This window comes from Festucalex cinctus, chromosome 1 (genome assembly GCF_051991245.1).
Source record: "Festucalex cinctus isolate MCC-2025b chromosome 1, RoL_Fcin_1.0, whole genome shotgun sequence".
Taxonomy (NCBI): domain Eukaryota; kingdom Metazoa; phylum Chordata; class Actinopteri; order Syngnathiformes; family Syngnathidae; genus Festucalex; species Festucalex cinctus.
In genome coordinates this window covers 22,339,818-22,356,811 of record NC_135411.1, presented here as the reverse complement: position 1 = coordinate 22,356,811, position 16,994 = coordinate 22,339,818, and the positions used below count along the sequence as shown (strand labels likewise).

Here is a 16,994-nt window from a genome sequence, read left to right as displayed (position 1 = left end):
TTCTTGCTGCATGCTTTGAATGAGTACAAGCACACATCTGGTGGTCAAAAAGTGGAACCCCAGCAGTCTGAATTAAAATTTTAACCTGAAGGATTGCAGTCGTTTGAGATAAAGATGCGGTCAAAACACGTCATTTCATTGACATTTTAGCATTCGGCAGCAGACCGCTTTGAAAACCAGGTTAAACGAAGTCACGGGAGGTGTGGGATTTGAGGTTGGTGTGGCTTTACATGTGCATGTTCCACATGTGGTGGCCGTGTTTTTCATCACATCTGTCCTGTCTGCCCGTGCTGTGCTTCATTATCCATCCAGCGTCGGCATGCGGCCCCAGCGATCTCCCCCCCCCCATATGTGAATATGCCAAGGCAGCACACGGCTTGCAAAATGGCCCATTGTCAAGTAAATGCCAGGCCGGGGGAAAAGTGCCGCAAAAAGAAATGTTCCCGTCTTTGAAGCTGACATTATCCGCAGAGAGCCGTTCTTCCAGGCAGAAGTCTTAACAAAGGGCTTTTTCTGCCCTCATTAAGAATACCGCTTACTGCACAAACACACACACACACACACTTAACATACTCCAACACACAAGTAGATTCTCACACTCACTTTAGGCATGACTTGAATAATCTTATTGAAATGGCTGCCATGTTGGCTGGAGGCAGCGCTTAACCCTCCTGTTGCATTTGTTTCTCAGGATTGGAAAAAATGTTCCAGGGTCACATTGACACGGGACGTGTTTATCCAAAAATGTCAGTCAGTCAGTCAGTCAGTCATATATATATATATATATATATATATATATATATATATATATATATATATATATATATATATATATATATATATATATATATTAGGGGTGGGAGAAAAAAATCATAGATATCGATGTAATGTGTCCAGTTGTGCAGTGTTATGTTATAAATGTTTATGGCCTTTAATTTGTCTCACTTTACAATGTTTACAGTTAAAAGGCTTAGAGGCAGTGCAGAACTTTTTACATTGTACAAAGTTTTGACATTGAATAAATGCATAATTAGACATTTTCATTTTTATGGGCATTTGTTGGCTTTTTCAGTCACACATCGTGAAATATTGCAAATTTTTTTTTTGACAATATATATAAAAAAAATCGTAGATATTGTGTATTGTGATATTATTGATATCGTGAGCCAAATATCGTCACAGTATCGAATCTTGGTTTACCCGTATAGTCCCACCCCTAATATATATATATATATATATATATATATATATATATATATATATATATATATATATATATATATATATATATATATATATATATATATATATATATATATATATATATATATATATATATATATATATATATATATATATATATATATATATATATATAGACCAGAACACAAATGCACGAGTTGTCAACCGCCTTCCTGGACACAGTTTGGCACTCATGGAGGAAAGGCATGCTTGTCTTCGAGTATCCGTCACGCTGCTAGTATTAGCCTAAGACCCCGCCGTTTAACGGAACAGGTGTTGCGGGTTCAGGCAGCTGCACGTCTTCTCAGCAGAAGGCCTAAAAACCTGCGCTTTATGGGGTGCAGTGAAATGTGAAATTTCCACAGGGTGTCTCCATTTGCAGTCAGAGGGCCCGTTATGTAGGATGCGTGTGCGCATGTCAACAGATGCTGGCCGTCTGAACTTTACAATACATTTGGCCTGTCCACCTGATGGACGAAGTTACGGTCGACTGAGCCGAGCGAGGCCGAGCCTACGTTAAGATTCGCCAGGCGAGACAGGTGCTGCAAAGCCGGTCTCAATTATCCGGTGTTGTGCCACCCAGCTGATGAGCTAATTACAGCAACCGCCTGTTTTCCTCTCACTCCGGAAAGACTGTAAACACAACGTGTTTTTGGCACACACACGTACACACAACTGTGAAAATCACACATATGCACGTGTACGCTTGCCCACACAGCAGCTGTCCTATATCCAAACCCAGCTTAGACCACTCCAGGAAAATGATGGTGTTTCTGTCGCCTTAATTATGAGACTAACTAGGTTAATGTCCTGATACTTAACTCACTCCTTTGTCACATTGTCTCGTCATTCTCAAAAAAAGTAGCTAGCTATGTTGTTACCGTTAGCTAACCTCAGTTGACCTTCAATGAGGCGTAGTCATACCGTGATCCAACCAGGAAGTTTAGTTAAGAACAAGATCATACCAGGAAGTTCAGCCAAACCATAACCTATTTAGCATCGTCCAAAAACCACCATTCCAGGAAGTTCAAGACTGGTCTATCCAATGAAGTCCAAAATTAGCTAGCTATGCTATTAACCCTAACCTCAGTTGACCTTCCAGGAATTGCAGCTATACCATGATCCAACCAGGAAGTTTAGTTAAGAACAGGATCATACCAGGAAGTTCAGCCAAACCATAACCTATTGAGCATCGTCCAAAAACCACCATTCCAGGAAGTTCAAGACTGATCTATCCAATCTAGTCCAATCAAATACTGATCCTACAAGGAAGCTTAGTTAGAAATTGAACACTCAAAAAGCTTCGGCCATGATCCTTCCAGGTAGTCCAGTGAAAATGTGATCAATACAGGAAGTGTCGTCAAGAAAGGGTCACTACAAAATTGAAAAGTTCAGTCAAGAAGTGATCCATCTCGGAGATTCAATCAAACATAGATCTAGTCGGGAAGTTCTGTCACAAATTGATCCTTCTAAGATGTTTCCGCCAAGAACCATTCGTTCCAGGTTCTTCAGCTAAACCATGATCAATCCAGGAAGTTCAGTCACTAACAGGTCACTTCAGATTTTCTGTCAGAGAACTAAACGTCCGGAAAGTTTGGTGACGATTTGATCCATCTGTGTGGTCAACTCAGTCATACAAGAAGTTCAGTCAAATTCAGCTGAGACAGATTCTTCCAGAAGTTCAATGTGTCCGGGAGGTTGAACCAAACAGTGATTCACAGAGAAAGTTAAATCAGGATTGAATCGTTTGTAGAAGCTGCCTGGGTAGTTTATTCAATAATACTGTAATAATAATAATTATTCTTGTTGCTTAGATTAATAGATCCTTGTAATAGACAAACATCTCTCCATCAAGGTATTTAAGTTGAGAAGGGACCCCTCAGGATGTTGCCTAACTGCTTTCTAAGCATTGCAAAGAGAAATAATCTGTGTCACTCTCAATCATCTCATCATTTCCACTTAAGTGGATGAATGTCTGCCTAGCAGTAGGGCGCCTCTTTAATGCTGTGTTGTTGTTGTTTGTCTCTCTCCCCAGGAAGCGGGCGTCACCCCTGCCCAAGGACGAGCACTCGGGTGGAGTGAAAGACTCCCTGCTGGCCAACTCGTCCGACCCCGTGGAGATGAGACGACTCAACTACCAGACGCCAGGTAGGAAACAACATTCCAACCCCTTTTTTCGCCCATTACGCATTTCGTCGACATATGGTTGCGTTCGCGCTGCCCTGCAGGTGTGGGTATGTCAACTCTGTGTTTTTGATTAGTCAGTCAGTGGATCCTTGCAATTAAATAAGTAGTCCAGATTTGTTTAATTATTACACCAATAAAACATGATTGGATGTCATTTCCGTTATACTGTACTGCATGACGTAACAAAAATATTCCCCTGGTCCGTGCAGCAGTCACACGAGCTGAAATGAACGAGCCACATCAGAGCTTACTTGGTCTTGGTCCATTTATTTGGTGTGCACTACGATGATGATGAGTTATGGTTCACGTTATCTGATCCGAATCACTTGATGAGTTTGTGAATAATGTCCATGTGGGACTTGGTTCTGTCTGTTTAAGCACAGTAAAATTTGTGCAGCAAATTAATTAGCTTCTTTCATCAATCATATGAATGTCAATTGGAAGAAGGTTTGATATTTGGACTACTAGTAAGCGATAAGTGAATAACCGAGTATAAATAAACAAAAAAGAAGCAAGGCTGGTGTTTGTTAGCAACTAAAACACCGTGGCAAATAGCCGAGTGCACTTTATAAGCAAGACTTGTTTGTGTCTTGAAGAGACGATGTGCTTTTATCAGACGTGTCGATACAGGTGCTTATGGCTAATATGAACAACTTGAGATGTGTAAATCAACAGCCTGACAAATGTCACTTTTGATTTTCAAGTGTGGCAGAAGCATACCGATAACACCTTGCTTGTCCTCTTACCTGCCAATGCTATTTTGAAGTTTGTTATGGAGCCGTCAGTTTATGGCAAAGTTCCGTTCCTGCGACAGGACAAGGTCTGAGATTGTGAGTCGGAATTCTCCATAGTTAATCATAGCCTATGCTAGTGCAGTGATAAGTAAGTAAACTTTACAACAAACAATGGATTTAAAATAAACTAAATAAAAAAAATGCCCTGCCATCGTGGCTTCGTCTTGAGACAAGGAAAACATCTCTTTGAAACTGACACAATCTCGTCATGGTTACGATGCACAGCTTTAGAAATACATTACATATATGTAAGCCTTTTTTTCCCCCTCTGTATCCTTTTTGAGAAGCGAAACTAAGGGGCTCGACACACGGGAGGTGATGCCGCTCGCTCTCCATTCATTTCCTATGACGGCAAGGCGCCAAGGCGAAAATCGCCTTCCTCCCTCCCCCTCGGCGACACGCGACATTCGTGCATGTGAAAAATTGCACACGTAGACGTGCACGCGTCGGTCCGCGACATGATACTAGAAAGTTGAAACATGTTCAACTTTTGTCGCATCGCTGAGGCTGTCTCTGAGGCTCCAACCAATCAGCGAAGATTTCATTGACGAGCCAATGAACTAGACAGTGTGATACACAGCAAAATGGGAGGATCTAATTTTAGCAGTGTCCGACCATCCAGTTTTATATGATACTCCACGCAATGATTTCCGTGACGTGGACAGGACACTTAGCAACAATAGTTTAGTTAATTTCAGTAATATATTGTGAATCTTCATCCTCGAACTACGTAGTAGAACGTCCATTTACAGTGATTCCCTCCAATTTAATAGCCAATCAAATCTGTTGTCAACAAGCCGTGCTAGAGGGTGACGTCAGTCGCTGCCGCCGTCGCAACTGCTTGTCGCTTCCCGTCTGTGGCGACAAGTACCTCGTCGCCTCCCGTGTGTGCAGTTTGACATGGGAGGCGACGCGATACGTAATTCGCTGTCGCTTGTCGCCTCCCGTGTGTCGAGCCCCTAAGACTGAAACGGGTCACTTTTACCTCTCTCACTATCTGTACAGGTTGTAGCAAACTGAGGTCAAATGGTGGTCTCGAACTAGTACACCCTACAGCAACAATAACTAAAAACATTGTATCTGGAGTCAGCCAGGAAATACTCCTCTTTGAACCCAACACAGTCCTATCACGGTCGCTGAGTCACAGCTTTAGAAAGAAGCCTCTTTTCGCCTTCCTGAGAAGCAAAACAGACGTAAACCGAGCGTTTCCAGCTCCGTCACTGCTGGTGCACAGTAGCCAAATGGGGAGGGTTTAGTTGAGGTGTCCGACCTTAGCCTCCTTCTTCCTTTCTCCTCCATTCCTCCCCTGCCGCCCCCGGCCCTCCCCCGCCATCAGCTGCTTTCATCCCCCCCCCCAATTGGTAATGAGTCGTGCTGCCTCTGATGTCAAGGTGAGCTAGGTGGAGGGAACAATGGAGCTGAGAGAAAATGTCAACCCAGGCACAGACACGCACACTCACACACGTATGCGTGCGTGTGCGTGTACATTCCTCCTCACAATTTATTAGAGACCACATTGACACACACGCACACACACAGCCTCTTTGAACCCCTGCAGAGGAATTAAGCAGCGCTGCCTCTCTAAAGAATCCCTGTTCTCCCCTCCTCCCACTCCACCTCTCTTTCCCTTTTGTCTTCCATTTTCCCTCCTGTTAGATAATCTTTCTCCTTTTTTTTTTCTTCTCCCGCACTCTGACGCCCCTTCCTGTCCCGGAACGTCAACATTCATCTCCGTCTTTTCCCGCGTCGTCTCGACAGAGGCGTTCATTATCAAATTCAGCAAGCTGCGCGAGTCTTCAGCCGCCATTTCTCGCTCTCTTTGACTTGATGGTCCCACAGCGGGGGCACCTTCCTGCCTTGATTGTAATTGTTGTTAAGTGCTCCAGCAACAAGTCTCTTTGTTTAACATACAGTGGAGATCAAAAGTCAACACACCCCTGTTCAAATATCCGGTTTTTGTGGTAATCATTTCAAACCCTTTGATGTGCCATATAACCTGTACAACTCAATTGGAAAAAAAATTAATCTTTTTGAGAGAAGTTAAAATAGATTGACATAATGTGGTTGCATAAGTGTGCACACCCTCTTATAACTTGATATGTGTGTATATTCAGCATTGATCACATTGTGTATTTTAATGCCTTGGAAATTGTTTGAACCCATCTCCTGACTGATAGCTTTCAGCAATGATGCAGTGGAAGCATACCACGAGCAATGATATCCACTATTAAGGAAAGCTGAGCTGCACTTTGTTTACAGAGTAAACGTAGCTGGTACTTAACTCATTCACTCCCAGACATTTTCACAGAAGCAGTCCCGTTCGCTCCCGGCTGTTTTACTGTATTTTGGCTGATTTTGCAAGGCCCACAGAATATTGTGTTCTATTGCTATAAAAGCATGGAAACTATCAAAAGAAAGATTAGAGTCTCTTCTTTCATCAGGAAAAAAAGTATGTTTCTATCTGTGTCCGTTTTGCAGCAATTAGCATTAGAAGAGAGCTATGTTTCATCAGTTTTCACAAATCTATTTAAAATTCCAAGTAATTTAGCTTTTTTCTAGATGGCCCTGGTTGATCTCCTTTGCTCTGCTGCCACCTGCTGGCCATTTGTGTAATAACTACCATTTCTGCAACCGTTCTTTGCAGTTGAGAGGCTGCATCAAAGCCTTATGTTTGCTCTAGCATTAAAAAACGTATAAATACGTCTTTGGGACACTTAGAACATTTAAAAAAAAAACGTATTTATACGTTATTGGGAGTGAATGTCCAAACCAGGAAATACGAATACATGTAGTTAACACTGAGCAACTCTTCTTCCTTCTTTTCTTCCTTCCTCCATGACTCTCCTTTTTTTCCCCACAGGTCCCAGCTCTCACCGCAGCCCCAACACACCAAGTTAGTCTGCTATGTCACCCTAAGCCACCCCGCCCTCCACCACAGCAGTACGGTTCACTTTGGTAAAATGCTACGGCCCGTGTTTTTGCCCCTATATTCACCCAAAGTGGTGATTCTCTATTAAAACAATCAACTCGCGTCCTTGGAGAGTGCCGAACTATACTGCTTGGTGGTAACGGGTGTTAATTGTGTTTCCATTCAGTCCCATTCTATCTCCACATCACAATCCCACCAGTCTTGTGCTTCACGGAAGCAGCGGACTTCACGGATTGACGAGCATACGTGTTGTACACGAGCTCTCCATTTCATCCGTACGGTGGCTGTAAAAGTAGCCGTCTGGCAGAGGAGAGGCTAATGTTAATGTGCTGCTTTTAATTGGATTCATTGTTCAAGTGGCGTGGCGTGGCGTGGAGAGGTCTCAGTTAGCAGTCAATGTGCTTTGGGCGGCTCGGCGCTTCGAGTACAAAAGCCGTTTCAAATGAGTTAGCAAGTTGGATGGACTGCAAAAGGGTATTGCTTCACCTTGGCGTCTGCGAGCCAGAGGCTGAGCTGCTCTGTATTTGTTAACCGGGTAAACTTCTAACAGAAGGGTGGCAGTGTGAGTGGCCTATTTTGTTTCCTCTATGGAAATTTACCAGAGCAAGCATGTGATGGGATAACACTGCTTTTAATCAAGCAGCATGTTTGTGTCTCATCATCACCGAGGTTAACAATTACATTCAAACAATTGTATGTTTGTGATCATTTGTGACTCGGTCAACAACAGGTACCAACTGCAGTCAGAAGACATTGTGATTTGGTGAAGCAGCATGTGGCTCATCACCGGAGATGATTTTGTACTAATTGTGACTGTAAATAATCGATTTTTTTTAAATCATGAGGTGGCTCGACCTTAATAGCATAAGTGGGTGAAAATGCAAGATGTAGCTGCACAGGATCAGATCACCCTGTCTTTGATGAAGCAGGATGTGCCTCATCACCAGTTGTAGTTTTGCACGCTTGTAATTGTAAACAATTGTATGTTTGTGATCATCAGGCAGCTTCGTAAAGGCGGGACTTGTGTACTACACGTCATCGCATGCTGTTGATTATTGTGCAAGCGAGCATCTTGAATGTTTCTGTGAGTGTTTTGAAGGTGACATACAAGATGGATGATGAACTTTGTGATCCCACTGGTTCGCGGCTATGTGTTTTAAGCCAAGATCAAAGGCACATGAGGGAATTTGCGCTAAAAGATTAGCAATAAATCGCCCCAATAACTCTAGAAAGCAGCAGGAGCGGATGAGGGGGGGTTGCAATGGGGAGGCGGCGCGGTTGTTTGAAAGTAATCCAGGCCAGGCGCTCCAGGCTGCTCCAAAGGATGCTCTATTGTAAGAAGAGATATTTTCAAAGAAATGACTTCTGGCGGGTGACCAGTCACTTTTTTTTTTTTTTCCCCCACTGCTTCCTGTGAAATAAGAGTGTGACTGATCCGTTGAGACTTGCCGGGGTTCTCACTCTCTCACATTCTCTCTCCGGAGCCCTCACAGAAGCCCGTCCAGAAGCATGCCTCTCACCCCACACTCACTTGTGCGCACCCAACTGTGTCCTCGCTCGCCATCTATCGTCACACGACGCATCAACGACACCTCATGGTCCCACCTCGTCTTGTGACATGCAGCGACATCACACATGATCTTACCCTTTTCTTTTTCTTTTTTTTTGTCTCCTTTCTTCTTTCAGGGATGCGGGAGCACCCGCCCATTCCTGTCGCCAGCCTGGCCGACCACATCGAGCACCTCAAGGCCAATGACGGCCTGCGCTTCTCCCAGGAGTATGAGGTAAGATCAATGCGCTGTTGCCCTTTCGGTGTACAGTGAACCACGGCAATGCATGAGGGATCGAGCCCGTCTCCTGTTGGGAACAGCGAAAATTCACAAGTAATTGACTCCACCAACCCGCCCCTTAATAGGGGGTTGTAGTTGTTTATGCCACACGATGGCGGGAAAACACTTCAAACAGATTGTTTGATTTGATCAGAGGCGGGTATTTTACATACTTTTGCTGGTCCGTCATTCGTCAGCGCCGTGGGCCCCTTCTGTCATCGTCAGTCCGACATTTCTTTCAAGCCAAACTAATATTAAATTGTCAGTGCATCGGTCCGCCATTTTATTTTCCCACGTCGTCACTTTGTCACCACTATTTTAGGACCGACTGACAAAGGTGGACATTCCGTCAGTACTGAGCATACATGTGATATTTACAATCATCTCCTTGACTCAAAACATTAAATAAACAAAATATAACATACCATGTTACCCACTAGCAAATTAAGACAAAATTCTATCACAAAACAACACTGCCATCTCTCTCTCTCTCTCTCTCTCTCTCTCTCTCTCTCTCTCTCTCTCTCTCTCTCTCTCTCTCTCTCTCTCTCTCTCTCTCTCTCTCCCCCTCTCTCTACGAAGAAAAAATACAGTATATATGTGTGTGAAACAAGCCAACTTCACAATAAACAAAAGGCTGCATTTGAAGAGCAAGCAAGCAAAATGTATTCAATCTTACTATATCATGACTTTGGGTCTGGACTCGTACCAGGCTAGATTGCCCGCCCGGTCAGGATTTGGCGACCCCGCTAGGACGTCCGACCCTCCGAATTCGCTCTAGGCTAGGCTAGGCACCGGCGAGAAAACGAAGCGCGCCCACAGCTGTATCCACCAGGATGGTACGAAGCACGTCCAAGTCGCCACTGCCGAAAGTCGGGGGGGCTGCTTGGCTTCCCGTCAGTGAAGTGCAGCGGGGAAGTAGCTCATCTACTGTATATCCTTTTTTCCACCGCACGAAATGCTCACATTGCACACAGTGCAAGTCGCACCGTCTCCACTTTCCATATTAAACAAAATAACTTTTTAATTTCCTTGTTTAGCCCCGCCGCTCGATGGCATTAAAAGCGTCACTGTAGCAAAGTGACACCATTCCGCACGCACTGTGTAGAAAAATGAAGTGTCACTCTGTGCCACCACCCTAGTCTTACTTTTAATTAAAATTAAATAAATAAATAACCTCATATATTTATCCCAGTCCTGATCGGGAGACAACGTCCGATTCCGATCGAGTCAGCAACCATGTGATCAGGCCCGATTAAATCGGGACATCCCGAGTAAAGTGCCGTATTTTCACGACTATAAGGCGCACCTAAAAGCCTTCAATTATTTCAAAAGCTGGCCGTGCGCCTTATAATCCAGTGCGCCTTATGTATGGATCAATATTGAGCCGCAACAGGTCTCGCTGTCAAGACGCTATCGGTGACCCTGCACGATCGGTAACGCACATGCGCAGAAGATCCCGCCATCTTGGATCGCTAACTAATACTAACACTTTACCTCAGAAAAAATAATAAAACAGCTGTTTATTCATTTTGGGAGTGAATGGAGTTGTCAGAAAGCCGGTTTGTAATCTATTAAGTTAATAAAGTTTGACTGACCTATCTGACTGTTTTGTTGACATTCCCTTTAGCGCAGCACCATCTAATGGATGCATAACGTAACCCCAGCCTCTACTGTAGCGCCTTATATATGGAAAAAGTTTTAAAATATGTCATTCATTGAAGGTACGCCTTATAATGCGATGCGCCTTATAGTGCGATGCGCCTTATATATGGAAAAAGTTTGAAAATACCGTATGTCATTCATTGAAGGTGCGCCTTATAATGCGGTGCGCCTTATAGTCATGAAAATACGGTAATAGGTTTCAAATTCACAAATATGTGCGGTTCATTTTATCACTCCAACACCAACCACAACCTCCTGCTTTTCAAGCACGTTTCCAGGAAGTTTGTGCCGCTTTGATCCCATCCCGACACAGCTTAATTACATTAAAAGCCGCTGCGTACTGTTTATTCTTTTTTTTTTCCTTTGTACACAAGACTAGCAGGTGGTAACGGAGCAAAGGCAATCGGCGCGCGTCTGGATGCGCGCATCTTGTGATGCAACTCGGCAAGGGATTACCTCTCGTCCTGTATAAAAAGGAGCAAGGCAAATTAGCATTTAAAGTGGCACATAGCTTTGGAGAGCGGGGAGATGTCCTCGCGTACAGAAAAATATCAGGATGCCACTTTTTTGTTTATTCATTTATTTGTTCACACGCTTCGGTCTGTTTCGAGTACACCTGATTGACAGGTTGGATTGATTGAAGGATGGTAGGTGATTTGGAAATTGTTTCCCCTCATAGTATGTAATGGCAATACAAACAGTTGCAAGGTCAAAATGTGGGTATTTATTAACAACTGCATAATACATAATGTGTTAAGTGGACTTACCCTTGTATAGGGATTTTCTACTTTGAAGATACTCAAAGCGCTATAACACATTTGCCTACTGATGATGCAGCATCAGGAGCAGCTAATTGGGTTCACTGTTTTTGATCAGAGACACTTGGACATGGTCACAAGGGTTTAGGATCAAACCCACAGTTGGGAGACAATTATCTTACAACCTGAGCTCTGCCACCCACCATGTGTGGCCAATTATCAACGATAGCCACCTTATACATTTATAATAACAATGACTATTCCAGTGTAAATAATAAATTAATTACCGTATTTTCCGCACTATAAGGCACACCTTCAATGAATGACATATTTTAAAACTTTTTCCACATATAAGGCGCTACAGTAGAGGCTGGGGTTACCTTATGCATCCATTAGATGGTGCTGCGCTAAAGGGAATGTCAACAAAACAGTCAGATAGGTCAGTCAAACTTTATTAATAGATTAACAAACCAGCTTTCTGACAACTCCATTCACTCCCAAAATGAATCAACAGCTGTTTTGTTATTTTCTCTGAGGTAAAGTATTAGTATTAGCTAGCGATCCAAGATGGCGGGATCTTCTGCGCATGCGCGTCACCGATCGTGCAGGGTTACCGATAGCGTCTTGACAGCGAGACCTGTTGCGGCTCAATATTGATCCATATATGGCGCACTGGATTATAAGGCGCATGGTCAGCTTTTGAAAAAATTGAAGGCTTTTAGGTGCGCCTTATAGTGCGGAAAATGCGGTAATAAAAAACAGCATGGACAAACCAAATGTGGAGGCATTAAATAACATAGTAGACACATTAGTAGGGATACCAGTGGTCGTATTATCTGTAAATAACTACCAGTGGCTCTCTACGCACAACACATGCGCATCCAAACCGACATGTTGCCCTCCAAGCATGTTCGTGTAAACGACCCGGGGCTGGCCAGGAAGCGGCCCGCGACGACGGCCAGCAGCCGGCCCGGCTCTGGCGATGGCAAGCGATAGGAAACGAGATAGACCACCCTCGTGGCCCGGCAGATGGTGTGCCAGCCCGCGCGCCACACGACATCGCTCGTGCCGCTTTGTCACCGCGACCCACCGCTCGCCGTTTAGGCCAATTTTCACTGAAAATGGATCGGAAGAAAACAAGTGTCATTTATGGTTTTATGCCTACCGTTTGTGGATGCAATGATGTAAATATTGATGTTTATCCAATGGAGACATGTACACACACTATATCTATTATGTATACTGTGAAAGCTCAAATCTAGCCAAAATCAGAACGTAGAGGCAGACGTGCTACCAATCATGATTCCAAGTTCCATGCAGTACAAATTGCCACTCCTTTTTTAAGCGCCATTTGTCTCCAGATGACATCAGACCGCATAGTCGCATACATATTGATCGGCCGGGGATGTGCGACGACGTCCTATCCCGCATGTCGATAATGTCACCCAGTTTCATGTTATTTGCTATTGATCGGCCGCCAGCGGCTGTGCTGCAGAAGCGCCTTCGTTAGTATGGGGAGAGATTTGTCTCAAAAATATTCACACAAATACATTTGTGATTTTCACGTCTTTTTCAGATCCACAAACATTTTCTTGATTCTTACGTGCTTTTCAGATGCACAAATATATCCGCGATTTGTGTGTGTGCATTTTCCATGACCTTTGCTGTCATGGTGTGGATGTGGTGGGACCCAAAGGCGGAGAAGCGTGACAGGAAGACAAACGGGCAGGACCAGATATGGCGCTTTTTCCAATAACTAAATAAATAACTGGATGGATCGTGAGCAGACCGGGCATGATGTGAGAGACTTGAGAAGACGTGGAGACTGGAGTTGCAACGTGAGCTGACCTGATGAACTGTGACAGACGTAGGGAAACTTGACCAAACGTAAATAAACTTAACTAGACGGAAGGAAACTGGAACAAACAAAGAGAAACTTGCAGCACACTTGAACAGGACAAGCAAAGACACTACAACAATGCTCCCACACCTGCGTGAGACAAACACCACTCCCTTATACCAACACTAATGAGACACTAACAGGACACACCTGGAAGACACAGCAGGCAGAAGGCACTAATTAGGTCAACACAAACGGGGAGGGAAGACACACGCAGGTGGACCTTTAACAATAACGAGACTAGGGGAGACAAAACCGTGCAACAGACAACATAAACACCCAAAACTAAACAAAACCCCAAACTCACCAAACTGAAACATAACATTTGCTTGCAAGTTGTCGTTTGTGAATCGCCACGCACGCGTATTTATTTTTTGAGACAAACATCACGCTGTTTTGAGATTTTCCCACAGGTCCTCAGATGTTCACGTGTCTAAGGCCCGTTCCTCCTCCGTCCACGGGGAGGCAGTGTTGTTATCTCCATTGAACGGAAACGAGTTGATTCTCGTTTAAAATTAAACATTAAGAAAACAGAAATCGACTCGTTAGCTGTCCTTCCATTATGTGTTTATTTTTGCACAAGTTGGGAAACAAAATGCGACCTTGTTTGTTTCCCTTGAGCTTGTTTTGCCTTCACTCGAACGACATTCTTCTTCTGCGGTTAAATGTTCTTCTTCTACACCACTAAAGCAGTCTGTCTTCCAACAGACCTTAAAAACGTGATTATCTGATAGCTTGTGTGTGTGAAAATCTCAAAGCAGCGTGATGTTTGTCTCAAGAATAAATGTGCGTGCGCAACGATCCACAAATGCACTTTCGACAACTGGCGAGCAAAAGTCATGGAAAATGCACACACAAAATTAAAAAGGATGTGAAAATAGCGGCTATATTTGTGTAACTGAAAAACGTGTGAAAAGTTTATTTCTCAGCCGACACCTTATACAAGGTGTTCCAAAATGATTGACCCCATTCTAAATGCCTATATCTCGGAAACTACTTGATGGATCTTAATGAAACTTAATACACTTTATGTTGAAGGTATATAAGTCTTATTGGTTACATTTACAAAGAAAAGTACAAATATTTGTTGGTTCTATGACAGATTTTCATAAATGTTCAATATGAGCGCCGTCTGTGACTCTGCACTGGTCGAGTAGTATTCAAGCTCGTGCTAAAAAGGGCCCTTTTCTTGAAATTTTTGGTGCCAAGTTCTAATTTGTTTTTTAGTTGGTGCCTTCTTTGCAAAATTTGTGACTGAATCCGAGCATACTCTAACACGCAAAATGCCTTTTCTTTTGAAGTGAACTTCATTGCTCAACCTGAAAAGATAGAAATGCCAAACGTTACACACACAAACTTGAAACGTTTGTACACAAGCTGTGAAAATTTGAGGTCATTCCAAAGAAAATTGTCACAATTATTGGCCTACGAAATGGAGTCAACCATTTTGGAACACCCTGTACATGCCCGGGTCAAACTGACCTTAACAGACATAATAGGAGAGTTAAAATAGAAATAGTAAATGCTATAGAATTTCTGTTCTAATACAAACTCACAATGTGGTCGTATTTTTATTTTTTTTAAATGTACGCTCCGTGTACACTCTTAAAAAGTCTTGACCTCCCTAACCCTTCTCAAAATGACCTATTGTTACATTTTTTTTTTGTGTTTTTTTTGTGTGTGTGTTTGTGTGTGTGTTTTTGTTTTTATGTGTCGCAGGGGTACTGTATTGACTGAGTATGGTTATAAATTGATATGGCAATTAATTTAGTTCATAATGAGAATTAAACAATGTTAATTAATGTTATTGACTTAGGTTGATACTTCTGAATAATAAAAATATCCCAGGTCGAATGAACATAAAGTAGGAGCATTATTGCTTTTCCTGAGAAACCAACATAACTGGAGCGTTGGAAAGCTGGAACTCATCTTGACTACCTTTTGTCGATGTATTGATGTTGTCTCATATTTTGTGCCGCAATGCCAATGCTTGATTCCTCCCTCCCCAGTCCATCGATCCGGGCCAGCAGTTCACCTGGGAGAACTCCAACATGGAAGTGAACAAGCCAAAGAACCGCTACGCCAACGTCATCGCCTACGACCACTCCAGGGTGGTGCTTACCTCCGTCGATGGTAAAAGTAAAAATGTCACACAAAACATCAGCTGCCGAACGAGCACTCAGAAAAATGTAGACTGAAACCCTCTTTTGCTTGCCAGCGGTGCCAGGTAGCGACTACATCAACGCCAACTACATCGACGGCTACCGCAAGCAGAACGCCTACATCGCCACGCAGGGACCGTTGCCCGAGACGCTCAGCGATTTCTGGAGGATGGTGTGGGAGCAGCGCTCCAGCACCATTGTCATGATGACGCGACTGGAGGAGAAGTCCAGGGTAAAGGCTTAGATACGCTAATCCGACGTCGGGAGTCGGACAGCGTTGGGCCGACGGTCTAAATTACGGTCTTAAAGTCGGATCGAGTTGGGGGGGATGGGGGTGGCGTTTCCACTTAATTCGACATGTTGAATCAACGTCGGGGCATTTGATCACTCTGATTGGCTGTTAGCGAGCGAATCAGCGCACAGGGCAAGAAGACATCCAAGACAGTACTGATGGAAAGCCTGGACCATTTTTTTCGCTCATTTTGTGCATTTGAACGTACAGTGTCTTAAAGGGTATGCCGATAAAGGTATGAAAGCCAAATTATGGCATGACATGCGGATGCGACTGGATATAGCAGGTAGGGTTTACTTTTATATGCGATACTGTGCAAAAAGCCGGAGGGTTTCATTCACGTGGGAGGACATCGTGACAGAAAAAGTAACCGGTATGCATTGTTTACATTTTTATATCCCGACCCCGTAAAGAGGTTTATGGTTGCCTTTTGGAATAATCACTACCGCCGCTGATGGTATGGAGGGGAATTACTTCTCGTGCATGTGCTGAAGGTATGTAATAGTCGGGGTTGGTGTGGTGTGTGTTTACGCAATTTTTCTACGTGACGTGCCAACGTCTGGTCGGTCACATTTAGCCGACGTCGCATTGGTGCCTTAATGATGGCCTGCAACCTAATAAAAAACTTTCAGGAAAAAGATTGGGGAACAAATCAAAAAATACTAAAAACAAAATGACAAAATATTGGAAAGTGATGGTTAATGTCAGACAAAAAAATAAAATATTGAGAATAATAATGAGATTTATTAGATGAAAAAAAAATAATAATCATTGGTAAAATTAATAAATAAATACTGAAACATTAGATGGGTGCAGGGAGAAGGAAAAATATTACCAAAACAGTAAAAATACATTTAGAAAAATATACCTACTACATTATTATAAATATTACAATATAATATTAGAAAATAATACAACAGATGAAAAATATTAAATACAATATTCACAAATATTAAAAATGCTAGGTTTAATTCACTCATTCACTTCCAGCCATTTTCACTGAAGCAACCCACTTCGCCCCCCTTTTTACTGGATTTTAACTGATTTTGCAAGGCCCACAGAATATTGCGTTATATATAATAATATATAATATTGCTATAAAACATGGAACCTACCAAAAGAAGCTTTTTTTTTTCGTCAGGAAAAAAAGCACATTTCTATGTTTCCGTTTTGCAGCAATTAGCATTAGCACAAATCTGTTTAGTACTGTGGGGAAATCAGCTTGTTTGCAACATG

At 43.0% G+C, this 16,994-nt stretch overlaps 2 protein-coding genes across 16 annotated transcripts in view; one reads left to right on the top strand and one right to left on the bottom strand.

The window, feature by feature from the left end:
- The window catches only part of LOC144020339 (ras-related protein Rab-8A-like), a 316,622-nt gene that overhangs the window by 173,821 nt on the left and 125,807 nt on the right, over positions 1-16,994 (bottom strand). The window lies entirely within an intron of this gene.
- The window catches only part of ptprfb (protein tyrosine phosphatase receptor type Fb), a 273,163-nt gene that overhangs the window by 236,018 nt on the left and 20,151 nt on the right, over positions 1-16,994 (top strand). For 8 of the 15 annotated variants that reach the window (XM_077523628.1, XM_077523597.1, XM_077523638.1 and 5 more), the window contains 5 exons: positions 3,278-3,390; positions 7,084-7,116; positions 8,839-8,936; positions 15,314-15,443; positions 15,523-15,698. In XM_077523628.1, the coding sequence (XP_077379754.1) occupies positions 3,278-3,390; positions 7,084-7,116; positions 8,839-8,936; positions 15,314-15,443; positions 15,523-15,698 (550 nt within the window). The remainder of the gene's footprint in view (positions 1-3,277; positions 3,391-7,083; positions 7,117-8,838; positions 8,937-15,313; positions 15,444-15,522; positions 15,699-16,994) is intronic. The other 7 variants (XM_077523666.1, XM_077523622.1, XM_077523695.1 and 4 more) reach the window with 3 other exon arrangements.